The sequence below is a fragment of the Macrosteles quadrilineatus genome, unplaced genomic scaffold, assembly GCF_028750875.1.
Source record: "Macrosteles quadrilineatus isolate MER2022 unplaced genomic scaffold, UCM_ALF_1.0 Scaffold_3__2_contigs__length_128488019, whole genome shotgun sequence".
NCBI lineage: Eukaryota > Metazoa > Arthropoda > Insecta > Hemiptera > Cicadellidae > Macrosteles > Macrosteles quadrilineatus.
Genome location: NW_026542596.1, coordinates 123,395,820 through 123,409,005, shown reverse-complemented (window position 1 = coordinate 123,409,005; position 13,186 = coordinate 123,395,820). Strand labels below are relative to the sequence as shown.

Here is a 13,186-nt window from a genome sequence, read left to right as displayed (position 1 = left end):
TAGATGATATTCAGAACGGAAGATGTGCATGCTAGCATGCATTAACAATGGTGTGCAATAAACAGAGAGATTATAACATTTAACTTCTAAAAAACAGGGGGCTGCAAATTAAAGTTTGTTCCTTAAAACAGTAGCTTTTAAATTAGATACTGTAATAATAAATAATAATAAATTTCAATCTTACGCACTTTGCAATGGTTGAGGTAAACTAAGATCTTGGTTTCTGATGAGTTCTTCGAGCTGAATTTTCATCCCAACTTTTCCCTAAAACACAAAAAAATTCTAAAATTCGATAGTTCAATAATTTGAAGCTAGAACCAAGCTTTAAATTAAATACAGTTTAGTTTGAAAAATATGTTAACTGCATGGTTTCAGGTTAAAACAATCACCTACTGAGTTAGGTCAACTTGCCGTAGGAGTATAAAAGAATTTAGTGGATAAAGAGAGGTCTAACCACAGTTGTAGATATTCTATCCATCTGTAAGCCACAAGATGATACCCGAGTCGTAATCTAGCTTAGTTTGGAGGCAGTCAAAGCAACGTGTACGGAATCAATATCTAACATTTTAAAATGAATTTTTACACTCATATATGATTTCCAATGTTTAAATTTGTTACATAGGCCCTACCTTATTAAATGAAATAATAAATATGGATTATCAAATTAATATTTGTTTTCATAAACACTTTTTCAGGTAGAAAACCACATTTCAATTAAATTGTTACCTCTTGGTTGTTATGTTTGACAGTGTTGGCCGGCTGCTGTTTGACTCTCTCTCGCTCGCAGGAGTTGAGTGAGCGACAACTACGCTCAAACATCTCAGCACGCTCACTGGAGTTGACCAGTCGATCGCTTGGGCCTTGAGATACATTCAGATCTTGTGACGACATATCCGACCTAGATTGTAGCATCAGCTTGTGGTTAAATTAAATTAATAATCTACTACTAACTTAAAAAGAACTGATAACTATTGCATGTTTGACAGCAACGGATACCTGGTTACAGAACGAGTATGATACAGCAAGTCTAATCCAGAGAAAAAATTTACTGACAGTTGGAAAACAAACATATACAAATCGGTCAATTGATTGAAATGACTGACAGTAAAATACCAACACTATGAAGACATCCACAAATACAATCAATTCTTCATAATCATGAACCGATTATAAAGTTAAAATTGGTAAAGAAATTTGTGAAAAAACTGTTGCATTTGGAGGAATTTCAGGAGTTAGTTTCATACAAATATGGATAAGAATATCAATCAATACACTGAAGAACAAGTGAACAAGTGTATACTTTCACTCATATTAAGTGTAGAAGAATGCATTGGCACGATAAAAACAATTCTTTTTTTTCTAGTGAATTAATCTGTCTACTTAACACTACACTTGTAATGGAGAAACAACTAAACTTCTGTTTGTACCTGTCTTGCTGCGTAGGACTGGAGCTGTGTTCTGAGCCATTCATTAGCCGCAGCACAGATTCAGGTATAGGCTGACCATTGCTGCGTAGCTCTTCTACTTAACACTACACTTGTAATGGAGAAACAACTAAACTTGTGTTTGTACCTGTCTTGCTGCGTAGGACTGGAGCTGTGTTCTGAGCCATTCATTAGCCGCAGCACAGATTCAGGTATGGGCTGACCATTGCTGCGTAACTCTTCTACCGTGTGCAACAGGTTCTGCAGCTGCTGAAGCCTCGCCTTTGCCTCATTAAGTTGTCTACGAATTGCAGCCATTTTAAAACCATCATTAGGGCCTACATTAAGTATTCAGAATTTCGAGGTTTTAAAAGTGTACTGACTAGGAATTATAGTATAGTATCCCCCTCATTGTTATTATTTAGCTCTCTTTGATAAATATCTACTAAAAACAACTTAAGTAATAGGGTGTAAATTTATTTGGAAAAAACAAGGCCTAGGCCTAAATTTTGATAACATAACAAGGATCAAACACTCAACACAAAAAACATCAGTAAATATTATTTATGATTACATTCTGGACAGATATTAAATTCCTCCTGGATTTCTCTTTAATTATACACTATTTTGATTTGATATTTTTTGGATGTTCATAGAAAACGGTTCTTCTACTAAAACGTTACTTAAACAAAACAGAGTAATATAACATATTGAGATTTTTTTAAAGGTGGTCAATGATACTAACAAAGACATACTGTACCTATCAGATTTATACTTTTATGTAAAAAAGGGTGTATTGCATAAGGTTAGGTCCAAACCGCAGAGTAATAAACCGGGCATGATGTTATATATAGTATCTGAAAGCTGATGACAATTTCTTTGACTATGAAGCCTGTACAAAGTCTCCATGACAAAAGACCCATGTTTTAAAATAGACTGACCTTTTGGTAGTCATTGCAGTTATCAATTGATTTATCATGCCTTGTTGTACAATAATATGTAGGCTGATACATTGGAATGCCATGATTTGATGTAGAACGCACATAACTAATAAACAATTTGATTTCAATCAAGTAATCAATACTCACTGAGTTTTTACATGTAGAGTTTGATTTGTAGGTGTGTTGGACTTCTCCACAGATCCTCCACGAGAGTCTTTTTTCACAACTCTTTCCTGGAATGTAAAAAAGACTATGAATGAAATATTAGTCTTACTACTCTGATAGAGATTTTGTTTATAAAATTGCAAATTTTTACAAATACTACTTTTGTTCCCTAAAACATGCCTTATATTTTTTACTAAAAATCAGCAGTAGCCTACCAAAAAAATTAATAAAATGTTTTAAGAATAATTCACAAAGTTCTGATAATTTGAATTAATGAGATTCAACCTTAAAAGTGTCCATTTGAGGACGTATTTGACATAAGCGCAATGTGTACCAAGCTCACCTGGGGAGAGGCAGGTCTCAGTTGAGAAGCACTGTTCTGCAACGTAGAGAGAAACTCCCTCATGGCATTCAACTCTGCCATTTTATTCTGCACGTCTCTTTCACATTCATCAGGACTAAGTTCATCTGCGTGGACAAACAATTCTATACTTAGGTATAAATTAAATTACTAACTCAGCCCTATATTAATGAAGAACCAAAAAAAAAAGCACAAAGAAACACAAAATAAAAATTCTCATTATTTTTATAGAGTAGTAAGAGAGGACTTCTTAAAAACATGCACTACCAACTGTCCTACACCCTGAGATACAGATGAGCGTGACCATAGCCCATTCTAGCACAAGGCCGCGGCAAGACAAAAGTGGCAACACCGCTGTCCCGACAAACCGAAACAGCTGTAGCACTAATTTATAATGGAGCTTATGTTTACATGTTTGTTACTACTGTTATTACCATGGCAGTAGGCATGCAGGTGCCACCTTGTACACGCGGGCTGTGTAGGCAGAACGAGGGTTAAGGTAAGGAAAAGACCAGACTGCAAACTTTTTGCTGACTGATGGGGTTGAGTCGCGAGGACAGTTGATGCAACCCGCATGACGCCACATAATGTTTTAGAATTAGGCTAATAGCGATCGGTCAAGTGCCAGCTTACGTGTCACAAGATATAAAGTGACTTACCAGCAACGTTGTTGGCCACATTAGTGTGCAGATTGGAGAACTGAGCCAACAGTTGGTCCATGTTGTGTTTCTTGGCTTGTAACTCGTCCAGTTTGTTCTGTACCTCTGACGTGTCTGCTTCCTCGTCCTCCAAGCCGGCAATCTGCACAATCTGCAATACAATGCACAATAACAATCTGCAATACAATGCACAATAACAATCTGCAATACAATGCACAATAACAATCTGCAATACAATGCACAATAACAATCTGCAATACAATGCACAATAACAATCTGCTTATACCTACGTTTATTTGAACGAGTTTGCGAACCAGCATGATCGGACCATGAGAACGGGGGTTTATGGGGGGTTTTATGGGGTGGGTTTCCCCATTTTTGACCCTATAAACAAAAAAATTTGCAATTTCTTTTAAACCGTTTTGTAGAGCTTGTAACGTGCCGTTTTTCCCGCTCGGAATATATGCGCTATTCCGTAGTTAAAGCGGGAAAGACGTCACCAACTCTCGCCAGCGGATCGCTCAAGTCGGCGTGCTGGGAAGTTTCCAGGGTTCAGATAAAAATAATTTATTTAATTAACTCAACAACCTAGCACAGGTACAGATTTGTATTTACGCAAAAATGTAGTGTGAATCAGGTGTGAACTCAGTACCGGTAACCAACAACGCTACTGTACCATCATCATCGTTCACACCTGGGAACAGCTAATTAAATTAAATTTAAAAATAATGAAAAACCATTCAACGAAATTTTGAAACAATTTAATGTTGCAGTTTCGTCAACCTCAACACTTAGAATATTTCTTCTGAATATACTTAGCGTGCTCCACCCGACCTCGTGTTTGCACGACCTGCAGAGACGGGTTCAACTTTGCCCGCTTTGCCGCAGCAGTTAAACACCTACTGAATATCCCGGCAAAATACCCGCTATAACCCCGTCACCCTCAATATATATTGTAAACACAATATTAAACGAAATTTGTATCCCTAAAACTCTTTATTGCCACCCACGGGAGCCCTAGCATACGCTAAAGCGGACTTATACAAGTTCTAACACCCGACAAAGATCCTACCGTGAGTTTTATGTCTAAAAGGATAAAATGAGGGTTTATCGCTAAATAATAAAAAATAATAGTACACACTATTAAGATAAAGCCGGCGAATTACCTGTATACTCCAGGGATCTTCACTGACACACTAAAGCACACGTTTAGCAAAATCACTAAAGCAATCACTCTTTCAAAGCAAGACACGTCCTAACACTGGAAATCGCAGAATTAGAATGTCGTCGCATCCCTAGCCCACAAGGGATCTTCCCTACTTCCCCCTCCCTAACCCCTTAGGGATGGGGAATCAGCTGATTCACTTCCCAGCTGATCGGTGACGTCACGAGTTCAAAATTGGCGCTGTCACAACACAATGCCAAGACAGCCGACTAGTGGTACAGGTTATGTTGTTACTGTTGTTATTCACCTGCGCCGACTGTGAAATTATACTGCGGAACTTTAATATCGTCTCTGGTTTAAACAAAAAGTATAATTTCCACCCGTGACGTGTAGCTTAGTGTGCGACAAAGTGTATGCATGTTATGTAGTGATATTGTATTGGTGATCGCGGTTCACCACCCTAGCCTAACCAACAACTTTGACCGTACTTCCCAAAGGTGTATATTAGGCATGGGGGTTACACGGAAACGGTTTATCACTCGTTTTGTACACAACGATGCAATACTGTGACTTGTGAATCTCAAAAATAGTGTCTTTAGTGATTTTGCCAAAAGTGAGGTTATCCCTACTTCAACCCTAGGATAGGCCTAGAACAGCCTATTTACCTTACCATGATAGGTTTACCACTGTCACCAACCAGGTAAGGTATAGGCCTACCGATAATTAAATAATAAATATAAAACCTTAACCCCTCTATAATTTTGACCCATTACAAGCTTAAATAAAGAATTAATTCAGTATATTGAAGCGCTGTTGTACGCCTAACGGTCACGGAGAAAATTCAAAAATAGTGTAATTTAAAAATTCTCATGTTATTCTTATGGAGAAAATTAAAAATGTTGTAGTTTACTTGTTTATAGATATATAGGCCTATAGATAAAATTAGGCAAATTTATTTATTTCATCCTATAGTATTTATGTATGGTCAAAAAACAATTTTTACCTTCCCCGTAGCAGCAATCCTAAGCACTCGTTAAATCTAATGTTATTTAAATTGGGAATAAATTTTATGTCTTATTTATGGAAATATTTGAGTTAAAATTTAATTAAACAAGTTAAAATTCGCTTAGTCTGCAGGTTTGCTGCGGCGGGGGTAGTTAGAATGTCTGATCGTTGCACTGACATTAATCAAATTTTGTTAACTGCTATAAACTGAATAACACCTTTTGTATGTTAGATTTTTTCAATTTGGCGTTCTTTAAAAAAATCAAAAATTTGTTATATTTGCTCTTCTGTTGTATTTTGTGTGTTATTTTATTTTAAAGTCACTGGTACATCTCATAGATCTTTGTAAGTTACATCTGATAGATCTTTGTAAAATTGTTTATTATGTGGTACAATTTGTTGAACTAAACCCTTGCCAATCCCCACTGTCAACTCATCTATACTGGCTATTACTGCCGATGTTTACCTGATGAGATCCACAGAAATTGTTGACCAGGGACCCTTTGGGCGTCGGAAATACATTTTACCGGCGGGTTTCGTTTGTACCACCTTGTAGGTTTGGCATTGAGGACAACTCAGGACATAGAGTTTTACATCTCCCCTCCAACCCGGCCAGTAATACCGAACGGCCACCCGGGCCATCGACTTCTTAACACCCAGATGCCCTGCCGTCGGTAAATCGTGGTTCTCTTCTAAGACAGCTCGCACCCGGTCAGGGGGAACACACATCTTCCAGACTGGGTTTTCTGCATTGCCAAACGAGCGGTATAACTGCCCAGCCCTAACACAGTAATTCTTAAACCTACCGGGCCGGTTGGTCACCAATGCGAACATACGTTCGTACCATCGATCTTTAATAAACTCCTCGTCCGGTTCATTATCACCAGGAACGAGTGTAGACGCGCCAGTTTCATCACCTGACGGCATAGAGTCCACTGATGGCTTGTCACCCTCGACAGCTCACTACCTTCCACGGCAGCCACCCCCGTTGGGTCAAGACAGGCTTCGTCACCCAAATCACTTGGCCCCAGGCCCACTGGATACCTGGATAAGGCGTCGGCTACCCTGTTTAACGTGCCTTTGCGGTACTTGATTTCAAAATCATGTTGCTGGAGCTCCATGACCCACCGAGCTAATCTACCGCTCGGTTCACGTAGTTTCATGAGCCAGCTGAGAGCAACATGATCTGTAATCGCCACAAAGTGGTAGCCTTCCAAGTAGGGTTTAAACTTTCTGACTGCCCAGACCAAGGCAAGACACTCCTTCTCTGTGGTAGAGTACTTGGATTCCTGGTCAGTCAGCAGACGGCTCGCATACGCGATCACCACCTCCTTGCCCTCAACTTCCTGGGTTAAGGCGGCACCCAGCCCCACATTCGAGGCGTCAACCTGCACCGTGAAGGTTTTACTGAAGTCGGGGCAGGCCAATACAGGAGAAGAGCACAAAAGCTCCTTCAACTTCCGAAACGCAGACTCTTGCGCATCACCCCATTGCCACTTTGCGCTTTTCTTAAGTAAATGTCGTAGAGGCGCCGACACCGTCGCAAAGCCTTCAATAAAGCGCCGATACCAGGACGCCAGACCCAAGAAACTACGCAGCTTCTTGATATTGGTAGGTATCGGGAACTCACTAATCGACTGGACCTTCTCAGGGTCAGTGGTTATCCCCTCAAAATTTACCAAGTGTCCAAGATACTTTAACTGGCGTTTGCAGAAGTGGCATTTTTCGGGGTTCAACTTCAAGCCAGCAGCACAAAGTCGGTCAAATACTAGTTTCAGAAGTTCGAGGTGCTCCGCAAAGGTCGTCGACACCACTACCAAGTCGTCAAGGTATGCAAAGACCTTAGGTTCTAGTTCAACACCTATAACCATATCGAGCAACCTCTGAAACGTCGCACCGGCTGAGTGTAATCCAAAGGGCATAACGGTAAACTGGTACAGCCCTCGGCCGGGAACCGTAAACGCGGTTATCGCCCGGCTTTCAACTGCTGTACTTGGCTTGGCGTAACTTTTCCAGGATTCCATTGATCCGGGGTAAAGGATACGCATCCTTAACTGACGAGTCATTTACCGATCGCATGTCAATACAAAATCGGTAGGTGCCGGATGTTTTCTTAATCAACACCACCGGTGAGCTCCAAGGACTCGTGGAAGGCTCTATCACCCCTTGCCGCAGCATATCGTCAACCTCTTGGTCAATTATGGCTTGCATGGCGGGGTTACGCGGGTAATACCGCTGTTTAATGGGCACTGCACCCTCTTTGAGCCGAATTTTGTGCTCAACTAGCGAAGTCAGTCCCGGAACTGCCTCAAATTTTGGCAACTCGACTCTCAGGAACTCTGCCAGTTTCTGTTCCTCCTCTGGTGCAAGAGCGTCAATCGCGCTGAGGTTATTATCACCCGTCCCCATGACCTCAGTAGGCAAAATCACCCTTGATCAACGCAGATCAGGTTAAGCTCCTCTAAACACCTCATGCCCAGAATCAGATCGCACGTCAAATTTGGGACATAATACGCCTCCCAGGTATGGGCTTGTTCGCCCACCCGGCCTGAAAGCTGGTACAAGGATCCCGCTTCACGGCTCGAACCATCAGCCATTCTCATTACTACACTGACGGTGGTGGGGTTCACACCCCTGTCGACAAGGAGTTTCTGAATTCGTGACCCTATAAGATTGACACTAGCCCCAGTGTCGATCAGTGCTCGGAAGGTTTCGCCAAACAATTCAACCTCCACAAAGGGTCTAACGTCACCCCGGTCGACACCTTCCACGGCTCCCGTGAAACCCTTCACATATTCGAGCCACCGATGCCATTCGTGGGAGGTCGTGTGTCGTATTGCTGCCCCGGACTCGGCTGACCTCTGGGGCTCTGAGTCCGGACACCGTTTCCCGCACGACATCCGCACCGGTACATGGTAACACCCTCCGTCTTGCAAAAATAGCAACGTACCCTCTTAGGTTTTGGGCAATGCCTGAAGCGGTGGCCACGCTGATCACAATTCCAGCACACCAACCCGCTCCTTTCAGCGCTAAGCACGGGCCTCAGGTTCTCGCCGCTGGGCGCACATCTATTCAACTCCGGCATTGTTCTGGGTTGAACACCCCGCCGAGTTTCAAGACCGGCACAATCTACATTATTTACCGCAGGACCGGAAGTAGCTATCGTTTCCCCCTTAGCGCAAGCATCGACACCCTCGGTTAGCATGGGTTTAACCGCAGCGTGGTCAAACACCCGCTCCATCCTACGCTTTGACACATAAGCCGTTTCCGGAACAAGAGCTAGAGACGGAGGAGGGGGAGGCCGAAAAGTACTTCGATCCCTCAAGTAAGCCTCATATTCCTCGGCCCTCCGAGTCAACTCTGGTATTGTAGCAAAGTCACTACGCCGTACCATAAGTTTATAATCGGGTTTCATATTCGTATAGACCAGGTTTAACTTCTGCTGAGCAGAGAATTCACCACTGCGCCGAATCAGGGTTGATATCGCTGTGAGATAACAGCGAAATGACTCGTTATCACCCTGTGTACGCTTGCGAATTTCCTCGTCAAGGTAGCGTCGGTATCCGGGAGGATAAAACTGGGTTTCAAAATCAGCCAGAAAATCAGCGAAACCAACCCAAAAACTCCTCTGGTTCCGATACCATAACAGAGCTTCCCCTTGAAGCAGCTCTGGCATTGCTCTTAACACCTCCTCATCGCTCAAGGAGTAGGTTTCTATCAGTTCACCAAGCCGCTCAACAAACGAGACGGGATCTCTTCTCCCATCGAATCGCAAATTCCACTTCCGCACAGAATCACAAATCGAAGTGAACTCGCGACTACGCTTGTCAAGCATCGGTTGATAATAGGTAGAAGTCGTAGGCAAAGTTAACTCTCTATTTCGCCTAACCGTATCACCACTTGGCTGTCCAGAAAACCAAGGCGCAGTACTCGGTCTATCACGGAAGTTGTTTTCTCCCACCGGCCTAGGTAGCCCATCTGTATACGGCGTATAGTTGCCCGGCTGTAGGTAAGGACGAGCATCTGACCGGGTTCTCAAAATTGAGTCACCCCACGAGGGCTGCGCCACGCCCCCAAGACAGGGCTGAAGACCTACTCTAGCCGAAGACACCCCGGTTGCAGAGGATACGGGTTCAGGCTGAATTTCGGTCGTTATAGGCCGCTGGAATCCGTCACTAAAGGTGACAAGGCTACCGGTCAAATTAAATGGGCCAGTCTCCTTACGTAAACCGTCTGCGCTTGACGTCTTTGGTTCTGACGCGGTTCTCAACACCACGGCCAAAGTCTGCCTAACTGTGTCCACGTCAGTGCCAGGCGGAAGCCCCAGCATTTCACAAACACTATCCGCAACAACATGTTTGGCGTCCGACCCCACATTCTCGCCTGGGAAGGAGGGAGGACGTTGATCACCCCCAGAAGCACTCTCAGGCATGTAACCAGGTTCATGGCCCGTAGCCGTCACCCATGTAGGCTGTTGGGCTTGGTTAATCATACCAGCCTGAGACAAGAAAGGCCACTGACTCTTAGGGTCCTTCCAGAACTGGCAAAACCTTCTCCTCAGATCTTCCACCTTCCCTCGTGTGTCTAGTCCAAACCTCTCCATCTCACGTGTGAGGTCCTCTTTACGCAATTCGTGGATCCATCCCACGCGAGGATCATCGTACGGAGACCTCAAGCCTTCACCCAAAATTGTCGGGTTTGCCCTTGGGATCGCCCCTAGAGTCGCAGGGGGTATTACATCCCGCGAGACATTGAGAGGGTTCGCAGTACTACTGGTAGTCACCGTAAAGGTCCCAGCGCAAGTTGTCACTACTACCGGTACCGTGGTAACGGTTTGAGCAACCGACGACTCAACCTCAGTGGTATTCGGCATGACCGTAACGCGGGCCTAATCAGATAAAGTCAAAAATAAAATAAAAAAAATATTAAATTTAAAAAAAAATTAAATTTGCCCACGTCTATGTATAGGTGTTATCACACTTAAACCCTTATCACCAGTTATAACAGTTAAATAAAATGCCTAAGTCCCAACAAGCTATTTAAAAGAATAATAAAGCAAGTACTAAATTATCAAATCAACACCGAAATAAAAAAAAAAACTAAAATTATACTATACACCCCACAACAGTAAATGCAGGTTCAATAAATAAAATATATACAACTGACAATAACTGGTTGCTAAGACTAGCACAAAAGTATCGGCCAAAATTGGCTATGCTACGTGGGCTAAATAAATTCACAACCACAATTTTAAATAATAATTGGTCGTTAACTAGTTTTACTTGGTCGTTAGTTAGCCTAAAAACAAGCGCTATAGTTCCCTCCAACTGATATAAACCAGCTCAAACTAGAGTTAGAATACACTAGGTATATGCTAACTAACATTAAAATACAACTCCAGTAAAACTAAGTCCAAATCAATCAAAAAATGTCTACTCGTTCGGGCGCCAATGTAACGTGCCGTTTTTCCCGCTCGGAATATATGCGCTATTCCGTAGTTAAAGCGGGAAAGACGTCACCAACTCTCGCCAGCGGATCGCTCAAGTCGGCGTGCTGGGAAGTTTCCAGGGTTCAGATAAAAATAATTTATTTAATTAACTCAACAAACTAGCACAGGTACAGATTTGTATTTACGCAAAAATGTAGTGTGAATCAGGTGTGAACTCAGTACCGGTAACCAACAACGCTACTGTACCATCATCATCGTTCACACCTGGGAACAGCTAATTAAATTAAATTTAAAAATAATGAAAAACCATTCAACGAAATTTTGAAACAATTTAATGTTGCAGTTTCGTCAACCTCAACACTTAGAATATTTCTTCTGAATATACTTAGCGTGCTCCACCCGACCTCGTGTTTGCACGACCTGCAGAGACGGGTTCAACTTTGCCCGCTTTGCCGCAGCAGTTAAACACCTACTGAATATCCCGGCAAAATACCCGCTATAACCCCGTCACCCTCAATATATATTGTAAACACAATATTAAACGAAATTTGTATCCCTAAAACTCTTTATTGCCACCCACGGGAGCCCTAGCATACGCTAAAGCGGACTTATACAAGTTCTAACACCCGACAAAGATCCTACCGTGAGTTTTATGTCTAAAAGGATAAAATGAGGGTTTATCGCTAAATAATAAAAAATAATAGTACACACTATTAAGATAAAGCCGGCGAATTACCTGTATACTCCAGGGATCTTCACTGACACACTAAAGCACACGTTTAGCAAAATCACTAAAGCAATCACTCTTTCAAAGCAAGACACGTCCTAACACTGGAAATCGCAGAATTAGAATGTCGTCGCATCCCTAGCCCACAAGGGATCTTCCCTACTTCCCCCTCCCTAACCCCTTAGGGATGGGGAATCAGCTGATTCACTTCCCAGCTGATCGGTGACGTCACGAGTTCAAAATTGGCGCTGTCACAACACAATGCCAAGACAGCCGACTAGTGGTACAGGTTATGTTGTTACTGTTGTTATTCACCTGCGCCGACTGTGAAATTATACTGCGGAACTTTAATATCGTCTCTGGTTTAAACAAAAAGTATAATTTCCACCCGTGACGTGTAGCTTAGTGTGCGACAAAGTGTATGCATGTTATGTAGTGATATTGTATTGGTGATCGCGGTTCACCACCCTAGCCTAACCAACAACTTTGACCGTACTTCCCAAAGGTGTATATTAGGCATGGGGGTTACACGGAAACGGTTTATCACTCGTTTTGTACACAACGATGCAATACTGTGACTTGTGAATCTCAAAAATAGTGTCTTTAGTGATTTTGCCAAAAGTGAGGTTATCCCTACTTCAACCCTAGGATAGGCCTAGAACAGCCTATTTACCTTACCATGATAGGTTTACCACTGTCACCAACCAGGTAAGGTATAGGCCTACCGATAATTAAATAATAAATATAAAACCTTAACCCCTCTATAATTTTGACCCATTACAAGCTTAAATAAAGAATTAATTCAGTATATTGAAGCGCTGTTGTACGCCTAACGGTCACGGAGAAAATTCAAAAATAGTGTAATTTAAAAATTCTCATGTTATTCTTATGGAGAAAATTAAAAATGTTGTAGTTTACTTGTTTATAGATATATAGGCCTATAGATAAAATTAGGCAAATTTATTTATTTCATCCTATAGTATTTATGTATGGTCAAAAAACAATTTTTACCTTCCCCGTAGCAGCAATCCTAAGCACTCGTTAAATCTAATGTTATTTAAATTGGGAATAAATTTTATGTCTTATTTATGGAAATATTTGAGTTAAAATTTAATTAAACAAGTTAAAATTCGCTTAGTCTGCAGGTTTGCTGCGGCGGGGGTAGTTAGAATGTCTGATCGTTGCACTGACATTAATCAAATTTTGTTAACTGCTATAAACTGAATAACACCTTTTGTATGTTAGATTTTTTCAATTTGGCGTTCTTTAAAAAAATCAAAAATTTGTTAT

General features: G+C 41.9%; 1 protein-coding gene across 1 annotated transcript in view; it reads right to left on the bottom strand.

Annotated features, from left to right (window-relative positions):
• The window catches only part of LOC128989523 (pericentriolar material 1 protein-like), an 83,064-nt gene that overhangs the window by 46,288 nt on the left and 23,590 nt on the right, over positions 1 to 13,186 (bottom strand). The window contains exons 11-17 of the mRNA XM_054411420.1: positions 3,551 to 3,701; positions 2,874 to 2,998; positions 2,513 to 2,598; positions 1,556 to 1,725; positions 1,428 to 1,521; positions 727 to 898; positions 189 to 264 (exon numbers count right to left, since the gene is read on the bottom strand). Coding sequence (XP_054267395.1) covers positions 189 to 264; positions 727 to 898; positions 1,428 to 1,521; positions 1,556 to 1,725; positions 2,513 to 2,598; positions 2,874 to 2,998; positions 3,551 to 3,701 — 874 coding nt within the window. The remainder of the gene's footprint in view (positions 1 to 188; positions 265 to 726; positions 899 to 1,427; positions 1,522 to 1,555; positions 1,726 to 2,512; positions 2,599 to 2,873; positions 2,999 to 3,550; positions 3,702 to 13,186) is intronic.